The following is a 12863-nucleotide window of genomic DNA, read 5'->3' on the forward strand; positions in this document are numbered from 1 at the left end:
GTGAGGTAGGCTGTCCCCCTGCAGCCCATGGAGGTTTAATGGTGGAGCAGATATCCACCCTGCAGCGGCTAGTGGTACATCACTTTAAGGCTAGTGGTACATGTCAGTTTTGACACAAACCTTGCTAGGTTTCTTTGGGTACTGCCTGTCCTAATTCTACCCTATTAGGTAGGGCAGTCTGTTCCTGAATAACTGCAGCCCATGGGAAGAACCCACGCTGGAGCAGTTTATGAAGGACTCTCTCTCACGGGAGGGACCCCTGGTGGAGCAAGAAAAGAGCATGAAGAATAAGGAGCAGGAGAAGCAGACCACAACCTCTGTTCCCTATCGTTTTGTGCTGTTTCAGTCAGGGGGGGAAAACACAACAACACACAGGTAGAGAAGTCAGGACTAAACTTGAGTCTGGGAAGAGGGGAGGGATGGGGGGAAAGATTTGTTCTTATTTCTTGTTTTCCTACTCCCCGTTTATTTGGCAGTAAGTTTATTTCCCCAAGTTGAATCTATTTTGCCTATGATGGTAATGGCTGAGCAATCTCCCTGTCCTCATCTAGGCCCACAAGGTTTTGTTCTCTATTTTCTCCCTGTCTTGCTGATGAAGGGGGAATGATAGAACAGATTGGTCAGCACCTAGCTGCTAGCCCACCACACTATACAAAAGCCCATCTCAGTGAGCAGCGTTGTCATCTTGTGTGAAGAGGTCGCCTAGCTATGCATTCAATCCCTATTATCTTATTGTTGTCAACATTAAATGATTCTCTAATTCTAGTGAGGTTAGGTTAGTCCTGTATCTGTAACTTTGTATTAACGACTGTGCCCTTGAAGGGGAGCTACAGGCCTGATAAGGGACATCCTGTCCCTGTAGGTGCCAACAGCCAGTTAATTGCAAAATGAGACTGTAACTAGGGGGAAGGTAAAGATGGCAGGGGGAGATCATGACCACTGAGTCAGTTCACACTAAAAGACTCGCCCCACCCCACCTCCCTCAGACATGTGCTGTAAACTAAAAATACACTGTAATTTTAAATCGAAGCAAGAAATATAGACAAATAGAAAACTACTGTGCATAACCAAATACCAATAGTATGTTTTGGGTAAAGCTTGGAAAATACATATGTATAGCTAGACTCTATAAATATTCTTGTTCTTCTGAGTTTTGGGCTTGCTTTTGTGGAATTCCACCTAGCCCCGAGCTTCGCACAATTCTGCAATAAAGAAATACCTCGACTCTGTGTGTTGATTGGCTCTTGCACACCAGGTGAAAGATTCCACTTTTTGGACAGCAGAGACAGTCAGGGCCAGAAGTGCTGAATTAATGCTAAATCTTTCAAATCATTCTGGTTTTTTTGTATCTAGGCTCTTATGTAGTATTTTCAAGCCACTGTATAAGCACAACGACTTCCAGTGCGCTGAGAAAGTCCGGATCCAAGTACCAGAGCATCACCGAAAACTACCCCTAAATCCTGTCAGGATACTACCCAATCTTACCCAGAAGCTAACCCACCAGGAAGGCCTCACTTGTGGCTTGAAGCACACCACCATCTAAACAAGCATGTGAATACCCAGCAAGATCTTCATCACCATGTATACGGCTACTGGGCAATGAAAACAGATTTCCTCTCAATCCCCTGCCACCTCAGCCATAGCACCACCCCCTGCCCAAATCCACTCGCCCCTCCCCAGCCCCCCACATTTGCAGCATCCATGCTACAGTGCCTCACTGGACCTGTTCTCCCTGGAAGCAGCAAGAGGCTCACGCAGTTTTTCTCAGCTTTGATGCCATAACTCAGGAGAGGAATAACATTTGGCATGATCAGAGGAGAGCCACCTTTTCCTGTTTGGTTGTTGTGGCGTTACTTTGCCTCCTTTTTATTAGTATTCCCCTGTCACAGCACTAGCTAAACTAGTGAACTGCAACAAGGCTTTTACCATCGCATACCAGGTTAACTTCAATAAATAGCTCCCATGCCTTACCCCAGTACAGCCACCGATACCCCACAAGGCTTCAACAGTTAATCTACTATCCATGCTGTTCCTTCATCCTCTTCAGGCCAGTTCACCCTGGTGCATCGGGATTCTTCCTTCTCCAGGCTCTTCTTCCAGCCAGGCTCTCCTCACCCAGGCCCCCTGCTTCTCCCAAGACCGCTCCTTGTCTTTCCTACATCCGGGGCACTCATTCTCCTCCCTGTTTCTTCCAGGTCTCTTGTCATTCAGTCCTCTTCTTCCATCCCCCTTAGAGCTATTTAACTACTTAGCAGGAACCAGCCACAGTTGCACATTATCCACATCAGCCAACCCACTGTCCCTGAAGCCAGCCCACAGCTGTATATTATCAATATTAATTAACCCAGCTTCATTCCTCTACATTTTCTCTACGTTCCCCCGAGGCGGGGATGAGGGGAGAATTCTTATTCTTCTCTTCCTTCTCTGTATCCCTTATACCCCTCAGGAGGGAGCAGGGAACCTGCCCCTATCTTCTTTCCCAGCTACCTTGCGCTCTGCGAGCTGCTGCCTACTCTCTGCATGAGATGATGAGATGGGACACTAAACGCGCAAATGCAGCTCACCAATCTGCTCTTTTCTTTGTCACTAGCTAGCTAGCTTCCTCTTTTCTTCTTTGCCCCGCCCATGTAGTTGTGCGTCTTCGCTGGCTCTTGGGCGGGGGTGTATGAGGGCGTGTTGTGTTTCTGTAGGAGTTGCTCCCCTTGCGGCTGCAGGGGGCAGCGCTGGGGCCTTGTGGAGTTGTTTTAGGCGCCCAGACGGCTATTGTTCGGAGCTTGTCTCTGCTGGTGAAATCTTTCCCTCGTCCCGGCTCTGCTTTCTGCAGGCGGAGGCGTGGGGAGGGGGAAGTCGTCGCCACCTACCCGGCGTGCGGCGGTCGGTGTGGGGGGAGGTAGGAGGGGGCGAGGCTCAGCATGATGGCGGCTGAGGCTGGGGCTGAGGAGGGCGGCTCGGTTACTTCCGCTGGGATGGCGGGAGCTGTTGGCGGAGCTGAGTCGGAGCACTACCCCTTCTTATGCCGGGGCAAGGAGCTGGAGCCGCAGGGCCCCTGCCTGGTGGGCTCTGACGGGGACAGCCCGGGCGCCGGCGGTTCGGCTTTGTGCTCGGCGCTGGGACTCCTGGCGCTGGGTTCGGGGCCTGCTTCTCTGGTGTCCGGAGGCGATGGCACCGTGACAGCGACTGGCCAGGGCCAGGGGCCGGAGGTGTCCGGAGGGGTGCTGCCCCCACCCGAATCCAGCACTGTCGCTTTTCCCTCGCTGCCGCTGCAGCAGCCACCTTCCTTGGCGGGGGGGCTGGGGACCGTGGACGAAGGCGACTCGTTGGATGGGCCGGAGTATGAGGAGGAGGAGGTGGCCATCCCGCTCAACGCTCCCCCCACGAACCAGTGAGTAGCAGCGCTTCCGCGCCCCGCCGGGCGCCCGCCACCTCGGCCGCTTCCCCCGCGGGAAGGGGGGGGTGCCGCCGCGGGGAGCGCGGCGTCGGGCCCCCACCTTTTCTCAGTGGACGGAGTCTGTCAAACTCTTGTGGAAGCGTCGTAGAAGTTTTTAATTAGATTATGTTTGGGGAGAAGAGGCAATTGAAAAAAGAAACTGCAAGTCTTAATTAAAGTTTTTATTATCTTTCCATTAGGTTAATCGGCATTCCTGTAGTGCTAGTTATATAAAGAATCTTGCACTAGAGGTAGAGCAATTCTGTGTTTATGTTTTGTGAAATAAAAAAAATTATGTTATTTTTGAAGCTATTGTAAGTATAGAGAATAACGGGGTTTCAAGATACAGGATGGCAGATATGTTAAAGGTATAGGTCAAAGTTCATCTGAATTTGGGTTCATTTTTACCTTCTCTCATGACTCCAGTGTCAGAGAGTTAACTTCTGCATTATTTCAGGTATTTCCAAGATTTCAGAAGCCATTGCAGTTGTAAGGAGGAGATGAGCTGTGATATTAAATGTTTTTTTTCTTAAAGAAAATTAATCTCTCAAATCCTGACAGGCTTTCTACTAATCCTTTCCTCTTTTAGATTTTTGACTTTTTGTGAAAGTTAATAAAGAATAAGTTTTTATTTTTGTGAAGACAGTGTTTGAATAGTCTTAAAATTGTACACTTCCATAAAGAGCTAGCAATATAATCCGGCAGTTTAGATAAAGGCTGAGGAGGAAGCTAGAAGCATGTAAAGGCGAAGTTACTTCTTCAATATTTTGTATTAAGTCAGAGAATTACAGAATTCTGGTCTTCTGGTTTTCTCTCTGAAGGATCAGACTGCTTTTTCTGTTAGAACTGGCTATTATGTTTCTCAGAAAGTAGGGGGGGTGTGGAAATATTTTTAGAAAGAGGGGTAATTCTTGATGAATTATCATATATTTTATATTAATTGTTACTAATTTCACAAATGTAAGTGGATTTCGCCATCAGAGTTGTCTTGTAACTCATATGATAGCATGAAGGTTAGCTTTCATAAAGGATACAAAATTTCTGACAAAAAGCATGTTCTAGGTCAGGGGTCCTCAAACTTTTTAAACAGGGGGCTGGCGCGTGGATGAAGTGGCAGGAGGTCATCTGCGGCTGCTTGGTTTCCCCCCCCAACCCCCGGCGGGGGGGGGGGGCGGGGGAGTCTGTAAATACCGGGGGCCGGATTGAGGACCCTGGGGGGCCGTATCTGGCCCGCGGGTCGTAGTTTGAGGACCCCTGTTCTAGGGGAAAGACTGTGAAGGCCCTAATCTTATGTATTGGTGGGTGAGGCTACTTATTAAGACAAAAGGGATATTGAAGTCTTTGCAGGACCAGCATAACTGTGTAGTTGAGTATTTGCTCTTGCAGATGCTTTAATATAAAAACATCTAAGCAGTAAAACACTTTAAAAAAATTGATTCAGAAACTTATATCTCCATCTGCTTAACTGTTTTTTCTTGGTAACATTTTTGTGACTTTAAAAAAAAAAAGTTGTTGGCTAATTAAAAATAATCAGAAACCTTTTTCTCTTTCATGCATCTATTTTAATACAAAGTCAATTTTTTTACCATTCTCAGTTAAGTCATTTAAATTAGCTGTATGGTGATAGTAAGTTGTATCCTCTCAGTCCTGATGTCTTATTTTGGAATGGCCCTTTCTTTGTAGTCATACCATCTGCTTTTATAGAATTGAACTCTTGATTTATTACCAGAACAAAGATCTGTCACCTTAATATTATAAGCAAACACCTAATACACTTAATTTCTCTTTTCCAAGTACCTCAGGAAAATGGGAATACTTTTAAATGTGATTTCTTTAGTTTTCTAGCAGTGGGAGGAGCTTGTCAATAAGTAACAGATTAATTAAAATAATCAAAATCTCGAAGTATGATTGGTGTTTATCTTTGATCCTTGTAAGGGCCTAAGGTGGCACCACCAAGTTATAGGTTCAGGATATGGTAACAGATGCCAGACCAACAGCTTTAGGGATAAACAAGCTATTGCTAAATATAGGTACAGTAATAAATACAGATCAGTAGTACAATTCACTGTGGTGTTACAATAACACATCCAGTGATTGAGTAGTACTATTATCCAGGTCAAAACAATGGCAAATCCAATAATTTACCAACACTGAGCCAAACTTAATATCCTTGAGTGCAAAGGCTCGCATAACCATGGTTATTGAGCAGGGTTGCAGGAAGCAGGGCATGGCTTTTTCAGATGAGTGATACAGACCAGCCGACAGGCTCGGGGAATTCAGAATTCCCTGATCGGGCTGTCCTCTTTAATTTTTGAGTTGCAGAAGCACTATCTGGACATATTAATCAATCATTACACATCCTATCTCTGTTCCAGTTCTGTCCTTGGTGTGCAGGGGGCATGCAAATACTGTGTGAGGGCAATGCTAGCACCACAATCCTGAGTGAGACTGACTTAATGATTGTCTGTTCAGTGTGTGCTTTTTCGATTGAGTATGGAAGTAGCATGTTTATGCTGTAGCTTAATGGTAGGTGGGAGGCACAGAATGCTAGGGAATACAGTGAACATTTCTGTGTGCTTTTTGGTCTATTTCTCTGCACTCTAGCCCATCTGCAAAGCTCACTTGCAGAGATTGATGGCAGTCTGAAATGGTGTTATGGAAATGCCTACGAAATGAATGAATGATACTTAATTTAGTAGTAAACCAGTGATATGTGAAATAGTTCAGTTTATGTATTTGAATAAAAATCTTAAAGTTGACAAGATACATCTTAGTGTTGCATTAAGATGGCAGAAGTAGTTCCAGTACATTCCAACACAATTCATATTTTCATATGGTGTTTCTTTAAGCAGTGATTATCAGTTTGAAATGGAAATTGGTTGAAATCAAAAGATACTAACCTTAAAAGATGAAATAGGTTGTCAAAATACTGTCTTGTTAAAACAAAAATCCTACCCACAGTAGATGTATTCTTACAGTCACTCTTGGTATCTGTTGAGGCAACATATTAGTGATAAAAAACAGTTGAAGATAGAGAGCTAGGTAGAGAAATATTAAATAAATGTGGCTTGAGTGAAAGTAAAAAAAAAATGTTTTGTCTTAATGTAGTGTGAAGGTATAGTTTCTTCAGATGAGTCTGTCAGAGGTAGCAAGTCCAGTGTTCTACAGCATTTGTTTATTTCAGTAGCTAATAAGAAAACAATGTTTTTCTGAAAGTGCATAGTTTTACAATAATTATTGAAGGCCATACTCTGTACCAAAGAATAAATGTTTGTTGCATTGAAAACTGAGGGGAAATGCTATTGGCATGTTTGGACCCTACAACCTCTCTGGGCAACCTGTGCCTAGTCACCCTCGTGGTAAAAAAAGTGTTTCCTTATGTTCAGACAGAACCTCCTGTGTTTCAGATAGTGCCCATTGCATCTTGTCCTGTCGCTGGGCACAACTGAGAAGAGCCTGGCTCTGTCATCTTTGCACCTTCCCTTCAGGTATTTATATATGTTGATGAGATCCCCCTGAGCCTTCTCCAGGCTAAACAGTTCCAGCTCTCAGCCTTTCCTCATAGGAGAGCTGCTCCAGTCCCTTTGTCATCTTCGTGGCCCTTTCCTGGTCTCTCTTGTATTGGGGAGCCCAAAACTGGATACAGGACTCCAGGTGTGGCCTCACCAGCTCTGAGTAGAGGGGAAGAATCGCTGTTACAGAAATCTTGGAATAAAGAACTTATCAACACCAATATGATGCAGATAAGCAGACACTTCTTTATTAACGGCCGGGTGCGTGAATGAGTCCTCTCACGATCAACGCACACCAAGTTTCAAAATCATACACCTTATATAGGACTTATACATATTCATGCACAAACATAGTATTTCCCAAAAATCATTAACATACTCTCCTCCCATATCTGATTCTGCACAGTAAAGGTTCGAAAGGTCTAGAAATGGGTCTGGGGTATTATTCGGGTAGGTGGTACATGAGTTGGTGGTTGCGATCTCCCCCTGCCGGAATTACCTTTTACCTACATTCACTGTTTCTTGGCAGGTAACTATGAGTTGCTTCATTCGACTCTCCCCAGTTCCCATTAATTCTACGTTCTGACATCTCGATACATTCTCCTAGGCTACACGTAAACACTGTATCCAATCATGCATTCAATCATGAAACTGTTATCTAAGTTCTAATCATTCCTACTAGGCGATTCTGACCCTTGGTATGGGGCTGTACAGAGGATTTCATAGTAGCTGTTGGTTGCTATGCAAACATAAATTCCACTAAAATATTTCTTATAACTCTATATTCCTAATCAAATGTGGTTAATTAATTCTAACTAATAGCAGATATGTAACATCGCCTCCCCTGACCTGCTGGCAACGCTCTTCCTAATGCAGTCCAGGATATTGTTAGCCTTCTTTGTGGCAAGGGCACATTGCTGGTTCATGTTCAACTTGGTGTCCACCAGGACCCCCAGGTCCTTTTCTGCAAAGCTACTTTCCAGCTTGTAAGCCCCCAGCATGTGTACTAGTGCCTGGGTTTATTCTTTCCCAGGTGCAGGATTTTGCACTTCCCCTTGTTGAATGGCATGAGGTTCCTGTCAGCCCATTTCTCAAGCCTGTTGAGGTCCCTCTGGATGGCAGCATGAGCCCCTGGTGTATCAACTGCTCCTCCCAGTTTTGTGTCATTTGCACACTTGCTGAGGGTATGCTCTGCCCCATCATCCAGATCATCGATGAAGATGTTGAAAAGGACCGGACTCAGCATTGACCCTTGAGGTACACCACTAGTTACTGGCTTCCAACTAGACTTTGTGCTGCTGACCACCACCCTCTGTGCCTGGCCCTTCAGCCAGTTTTTGGTTTGTTCATCCTGCCCGTTCATCAACAGCTTCTTTGTGAGGATCTTATGAGAAACGATGTCAAAAGCCTTCCTGAAGGCTAGGTAGGCAATATCCACTACTCTTCCCCTTGTCTACCAAGCCAGGCATTTCATCATAGAAGGTGATCTGGTTGATCAAGCAAGACTTCCCCTTGGTGAATCCATGCTGACTACTCCTGGTGATTTTTTTTTTTCTTGTCCTTCATGTGCCTAGAAGTGGCTTCCAGGATTAGCTGCTCCATCACCTTCCCCAGGGATTAAGACAAGGCTGACTGGCCTGTAGTTCCCTGAGTCTCCTTTCTTGAAGATAGGGGTGACATTTGCTTACTTCCAGTCTTTGGTCACCTCTCCCAATCGCCATGATCATTCAAATATTATCATTAGTGGCCTTGCGATGAGTCATCTCCCTTGGCACTTGTGAGTGCATCCTATCAGCTTATGTACGTCCAGTTTGCTTAAGTATTCCCTGACCCGATCTTCTTCCACCAAGAGTATGTTTTTCCTTGTTCCAGCCTTTTCCCCCGATCTCTGGGACCTGGGATACCTGAAAGCCAGTCTTGCCAGTAAAGACTGAGGCAAAGAAGGCATTCAGTACCTCAGCCTTTTCCATGTCCTGTGTCACCAAGCTCCCTGCCCCATTCAGCAGTGTGCCCACATTTTCCTTGGTGTTCTTTTTGTCACTTGTGTACTTATAGAAGCCCTTCTTGTTGCCTTTGGTGGAGGTGATCCTTGAACATTAACCAGCCTTCATGGGCCTCTCTTCCCTCCAGGGCCTTATCCCATGGAACTCTTCCAAGCAGATCCCTTAAGATGCTAAGACTGCTCTCTTGAAGTCCAGTGTTGTGATCTTGCTTTTTGCTGCCTGACCCCCCCCCCCCCCCAAACTTCACCATCTAATGGTCACTGCAGCCAAGGCTGCCTTTGACCTTTGCATCCCCAAGGAGCCTTTCCTTGTTTATGGGTATGAGGTCCAGCAGAGCACCTCTCCTCATTGGCTCCTCTATCATCCATGTCAGGAAGCTGCCGTCAGTGCTCTCCAGGAACCTTCTGGATTGCTTAAGTTCTGTTGTGGTGTTCTTCCAGCAGATATCAGGGTGGTTAACCCCCACCCCCCCTGGCTAATTCTAGCTGGCTATAGCTGTGATGTAACTTATGTAACTATTTTAGTGCATGACGGTTTTTTTCTGTTTCACTGTTAATTAGGTTAGCAGGTAACCCTTTTTTTTTCTTCTTCAGTTAACAAGTGTCTTACAAATGCCTGTTCTTGAATTGTAGAGGGAAGATAAACACCTTTTTTTTTTTTCATTTTTCCTTCAAGTTTCTGGGTATTTTGCTGATTTGTCCATATATTATAATTTGTGTACTTACAGAATAGAATTGTATATCAATCTGGCTTTATTTTTGTCTGAATAGATGATGTCAGAAATGCTATTTTAAAAGAATGGTTAGGAGCAGCAGAACAAAATTGTACTTTAACCTTATGTTGGAAGTGAAACAGTAAGTAAACTGAACATAAGTACATATATAAATGGAAGCTTCAGATTCAGAAAAACAAAAGTGGAACAACATTTGATGCTGGAAAAAATTTGAAGAAGGATTTTCTGGGTCTTTTGTTTGGGTTTTTTTTGGTGGGTTTCTTTTTGGTTTTTAGTCAGTACTTCTAATTAACATCAGTTGAAGGTTATTTAATCTAAACAGTGGATAGAGACTCTTAACCTGTACTTTATCAAATTTTTATTTTGTCGTATATTGTTTCCCAGAACTTCAACACAGGACTTATGCACTTCACCTACTGGCCTACCCTATTGAGAAACATACTATCGTGCCATATTTTTTTAGCTTTTGTTTCCTTTCCTTCCGCTGGGGAGGAACACTAATTTTGCTCTTAGGAGGCATAGATCTCTTCATCTGTTGTTTCAGCCATAAATTCTTAGGATTCCTGCAGTAGTTTTCCTGTTTCCCCCATATCTTCCTTTTTCCTTTAAAAAACAAACAAAAAACTCCTTGGTATTTATCTCGCTGGTGGGCACAATAAGGATGGAGAAGGCATCTTATTTCAACGTTCTGTTTGTGTTGCATAGAAGTATCTAAATGAAACAAGAATTCTGTGTTATTCTATATTTTACTGTGTTCCTCTAGATTATGGTCGGCACCAATAGGATTTTACTGGTTCTTGACAAGTTCTTTCTACTGTTTTATATACTTTCAGGCAGTCTTAAATTTTTTTTTTTTTTAATGTAAAACATTTGCTTGATCACTCTGGAATAGAAAAAAAAGTAATTTTTCTTCATGGGTCTGTCTTTAAATTATATTTTGTATATTTATAAATATGCTGTTTATAGGTGAGGACCGTTATTAGGGGACCCGCTTACTGAAACTTGTTACTTGAAGTAGTCTGGGATTATGTCAGTGGGAATAGCTATTAGCAAAGGCTTTGAAGAAAAGTACAAGAAAAGCTGAGGTGGATAAAGGAGAGGGTTTTTTTTTGGTTTTTTGTTTTTTTTTCTTTATATAGACAACTTTCCTCCTAATTTCTTCTGTAGAAGCTCAAGAATTTGTCTTGTCTTTTTAAAATTCCTTCTAAGGTAGCTAACAGTGTTGCTTAAGTAATTATTTTGTAATGTGTACCTTTAATATTTATCTTCCATTAATTATTAATGTATAGAAACCAATATTGCTAAATAAACTTGTAAGCTGTGGTAACTTTTGAGGAAAGGTGTAGCCAGCTTGCTAGGGAGCAAAGTGTACCCATTCATTGTTCTGATAAGTTAGTTAGAAGTCCGATTCTTGCAATGATTGGGTTCTAAAAAAAAGTCATTCTCATCATCATTCTCATTCAACTTTATATTTTCAACAACTACTTGGGACCAATTTCACAAAGAAACAATTTTTTTAATTAAAGGTTGGTGGTTTCATTTTGTTAACACTGAAATTGTAATACTTGTCTATCCTTAAGTAGAATTTGAGTTTATATAAGTTTCCTCGAGTTGGAACATATATGTTAATGTTAATGTATTTTAGCTATATGTAATTATATTTAAATAAGTTGATTATGTAACTATATGGAAATCTTAGTTTGCTGTTAAGGAATCCTGTCATTGGCTCAGCAGGGGTGGGTGTATGTTTTTTTCTTGTTAATACCTACTTATAGATATTTGGAAAAGGGTTTATTTTATGAACTTCCCCACACAGAGTATGTTGCTTTATTTTTCTGGGATAGTTTCCAGAAGCTGAGGTTAATGATGCACTTAGATTTAGCCAACGTTTGGTAATCAGCTTGGGAGTCTATGGTGATTCTGTGTAGTTTGTATAAGCAGTTTTTCTATAAATAAATAAAAGTTAAGTCTACTTGTTTTTTCTGTAAAATTATGCATATGTATATACACGTTTCCCCCATATGTAATATCCCCCCAAAAGGATATTCTGTCTGTGGCTTGTTGGGTTTTGTTTGCTTATTTTATAGATAACATTTATATATAGAAAGTTTGATGCAATTTAAAAGCAATCATAAATCAATTAATTCCTTTTCCATATATCCATCTGTTAGTAGAATAAATAACATTGGAGACTTTGCAAGATCCAAGCTTGAATATTTGCTTAGTCAAAAAGATTAAGGAATGGCTTGCATTGTCTTGTTCAAACTACAGCCAGATTTCTATACCCTTTCTTCTTACAAAGATTTATGTGCCTCCTGAGCATCTGTGGAGAAAGGGTATTTTTTGTTATTCTTTCTACTCCTTGGCAATCTAAGGGATGCTACAGAAATGTCTTCATCTTTCCAAAAGCAGAATGTAACATATAACCTCTGTAGTAATCATCTTATTTTTTCTAGACTTGAATATATAATGTTTTATTTATACCCATATATGCACACATAATTAATGGAATTGTGAGGTTGCAAGTAATTCAAAACAAGCATTATGAGTTGGATAGTTTGCATCCTATTTGTTCTTTTCTTAGTTCTACATGCAGTTCTTTTAAATTACACTATTGGATTCAGTGTGTATATGGATTGTACTCTTTAGACAGTTCCACCTGTTCCTATTGCAGGTGTGAAGCATTGGACATCTGTCGATTTAGGCATTGTTTCTATCTTGGATTTTAGTGTATAAAGCCCTACATTTCAGAGTTTTCTCATTATAACAAGAGTTCTTCACTGATGAGACATACCTCACTAGTGAGGCATTCTAGCATCAAAGATTAGGTGATAGTGGAGCACAAAATAAAAATAAAAACCAAAACCAAAACAAAAAACACCAACAAAAAACCCCACCAAAGCCATTGAACTGTGCTTGGTTAGTTTGGGCTCTAATCTAGAGCTGTGCTGCTGACTGGGAGGTGAGAACAAAGATTGGTATGAAGTAAGGTTCAGCACTAGTAGAGGTAGGGACTATATTTCAGTCCTTTGGAACGCTAGTGTTGCTTCCAATGAGAAAAGCTGACTGAATGGGTAGAATAGTAAAAGGATGGGAAGAAAGTCCAAGAAGGGTTGTAGGTAGGAGAGGATGAAGTGCAAGGAGAACGTTGAGGAAACATTGGTACTTCTAATAAAATCAATGGCAGA

The 12863-nt window shown here is 42.3% G+C and overlaps 1 protein-coding gene across 9 annotated transcripts in view; it reads left to right on the plus strand.

Annotated features, from left to right (window-relative positions):
• Positions 1 to 1715: 1715 nt before the first annotated feature.
• Positions 1716 to 12863, plus strand: part of LOC129783137 (ras GTPase-activating protein 1-like) — an 87112-nt gene continuing 75964 nt past the window's right edge. For 3 of the 9 annotated variants that reach the window (XR_008745126.1, XR_008745125.1, XR_008745127.1), the window contains exon 1: positions 1718 to 3382. Coding sequence is in view for 3 of the 9 variants with exons in the window: in XM_055792887.1 (XP_055648862.1) it covers positions 2913 to 3382 (470 nt within the window). In the remaining 6 variants the exon portion in view is untranslated. Of the gene's footprint in view, positions 3383 to 12863 lie in introns of all 9 variants that reach the window. The other 6 variants (XR_008745124.1, XR_008745123.1, XM_055792888.1 and 3 more) reach the window with 4 other exon arrangements.

The sequence above is a fragment of the Falco peregrinus genome, chromosome W (assembly GCF_023634155.1).
Source record: "Falco peregrinus isolate bFalPer1 chromosome W, bFalPer1.pri, whole genome shotgun sequence".
In the NCBI taxonomy this organism is placed as follows: Eukaryota; Metazoa; Chordata; class Aves; order Falconiformes; family Falconidae; genus Falco; species Falco peregrinus.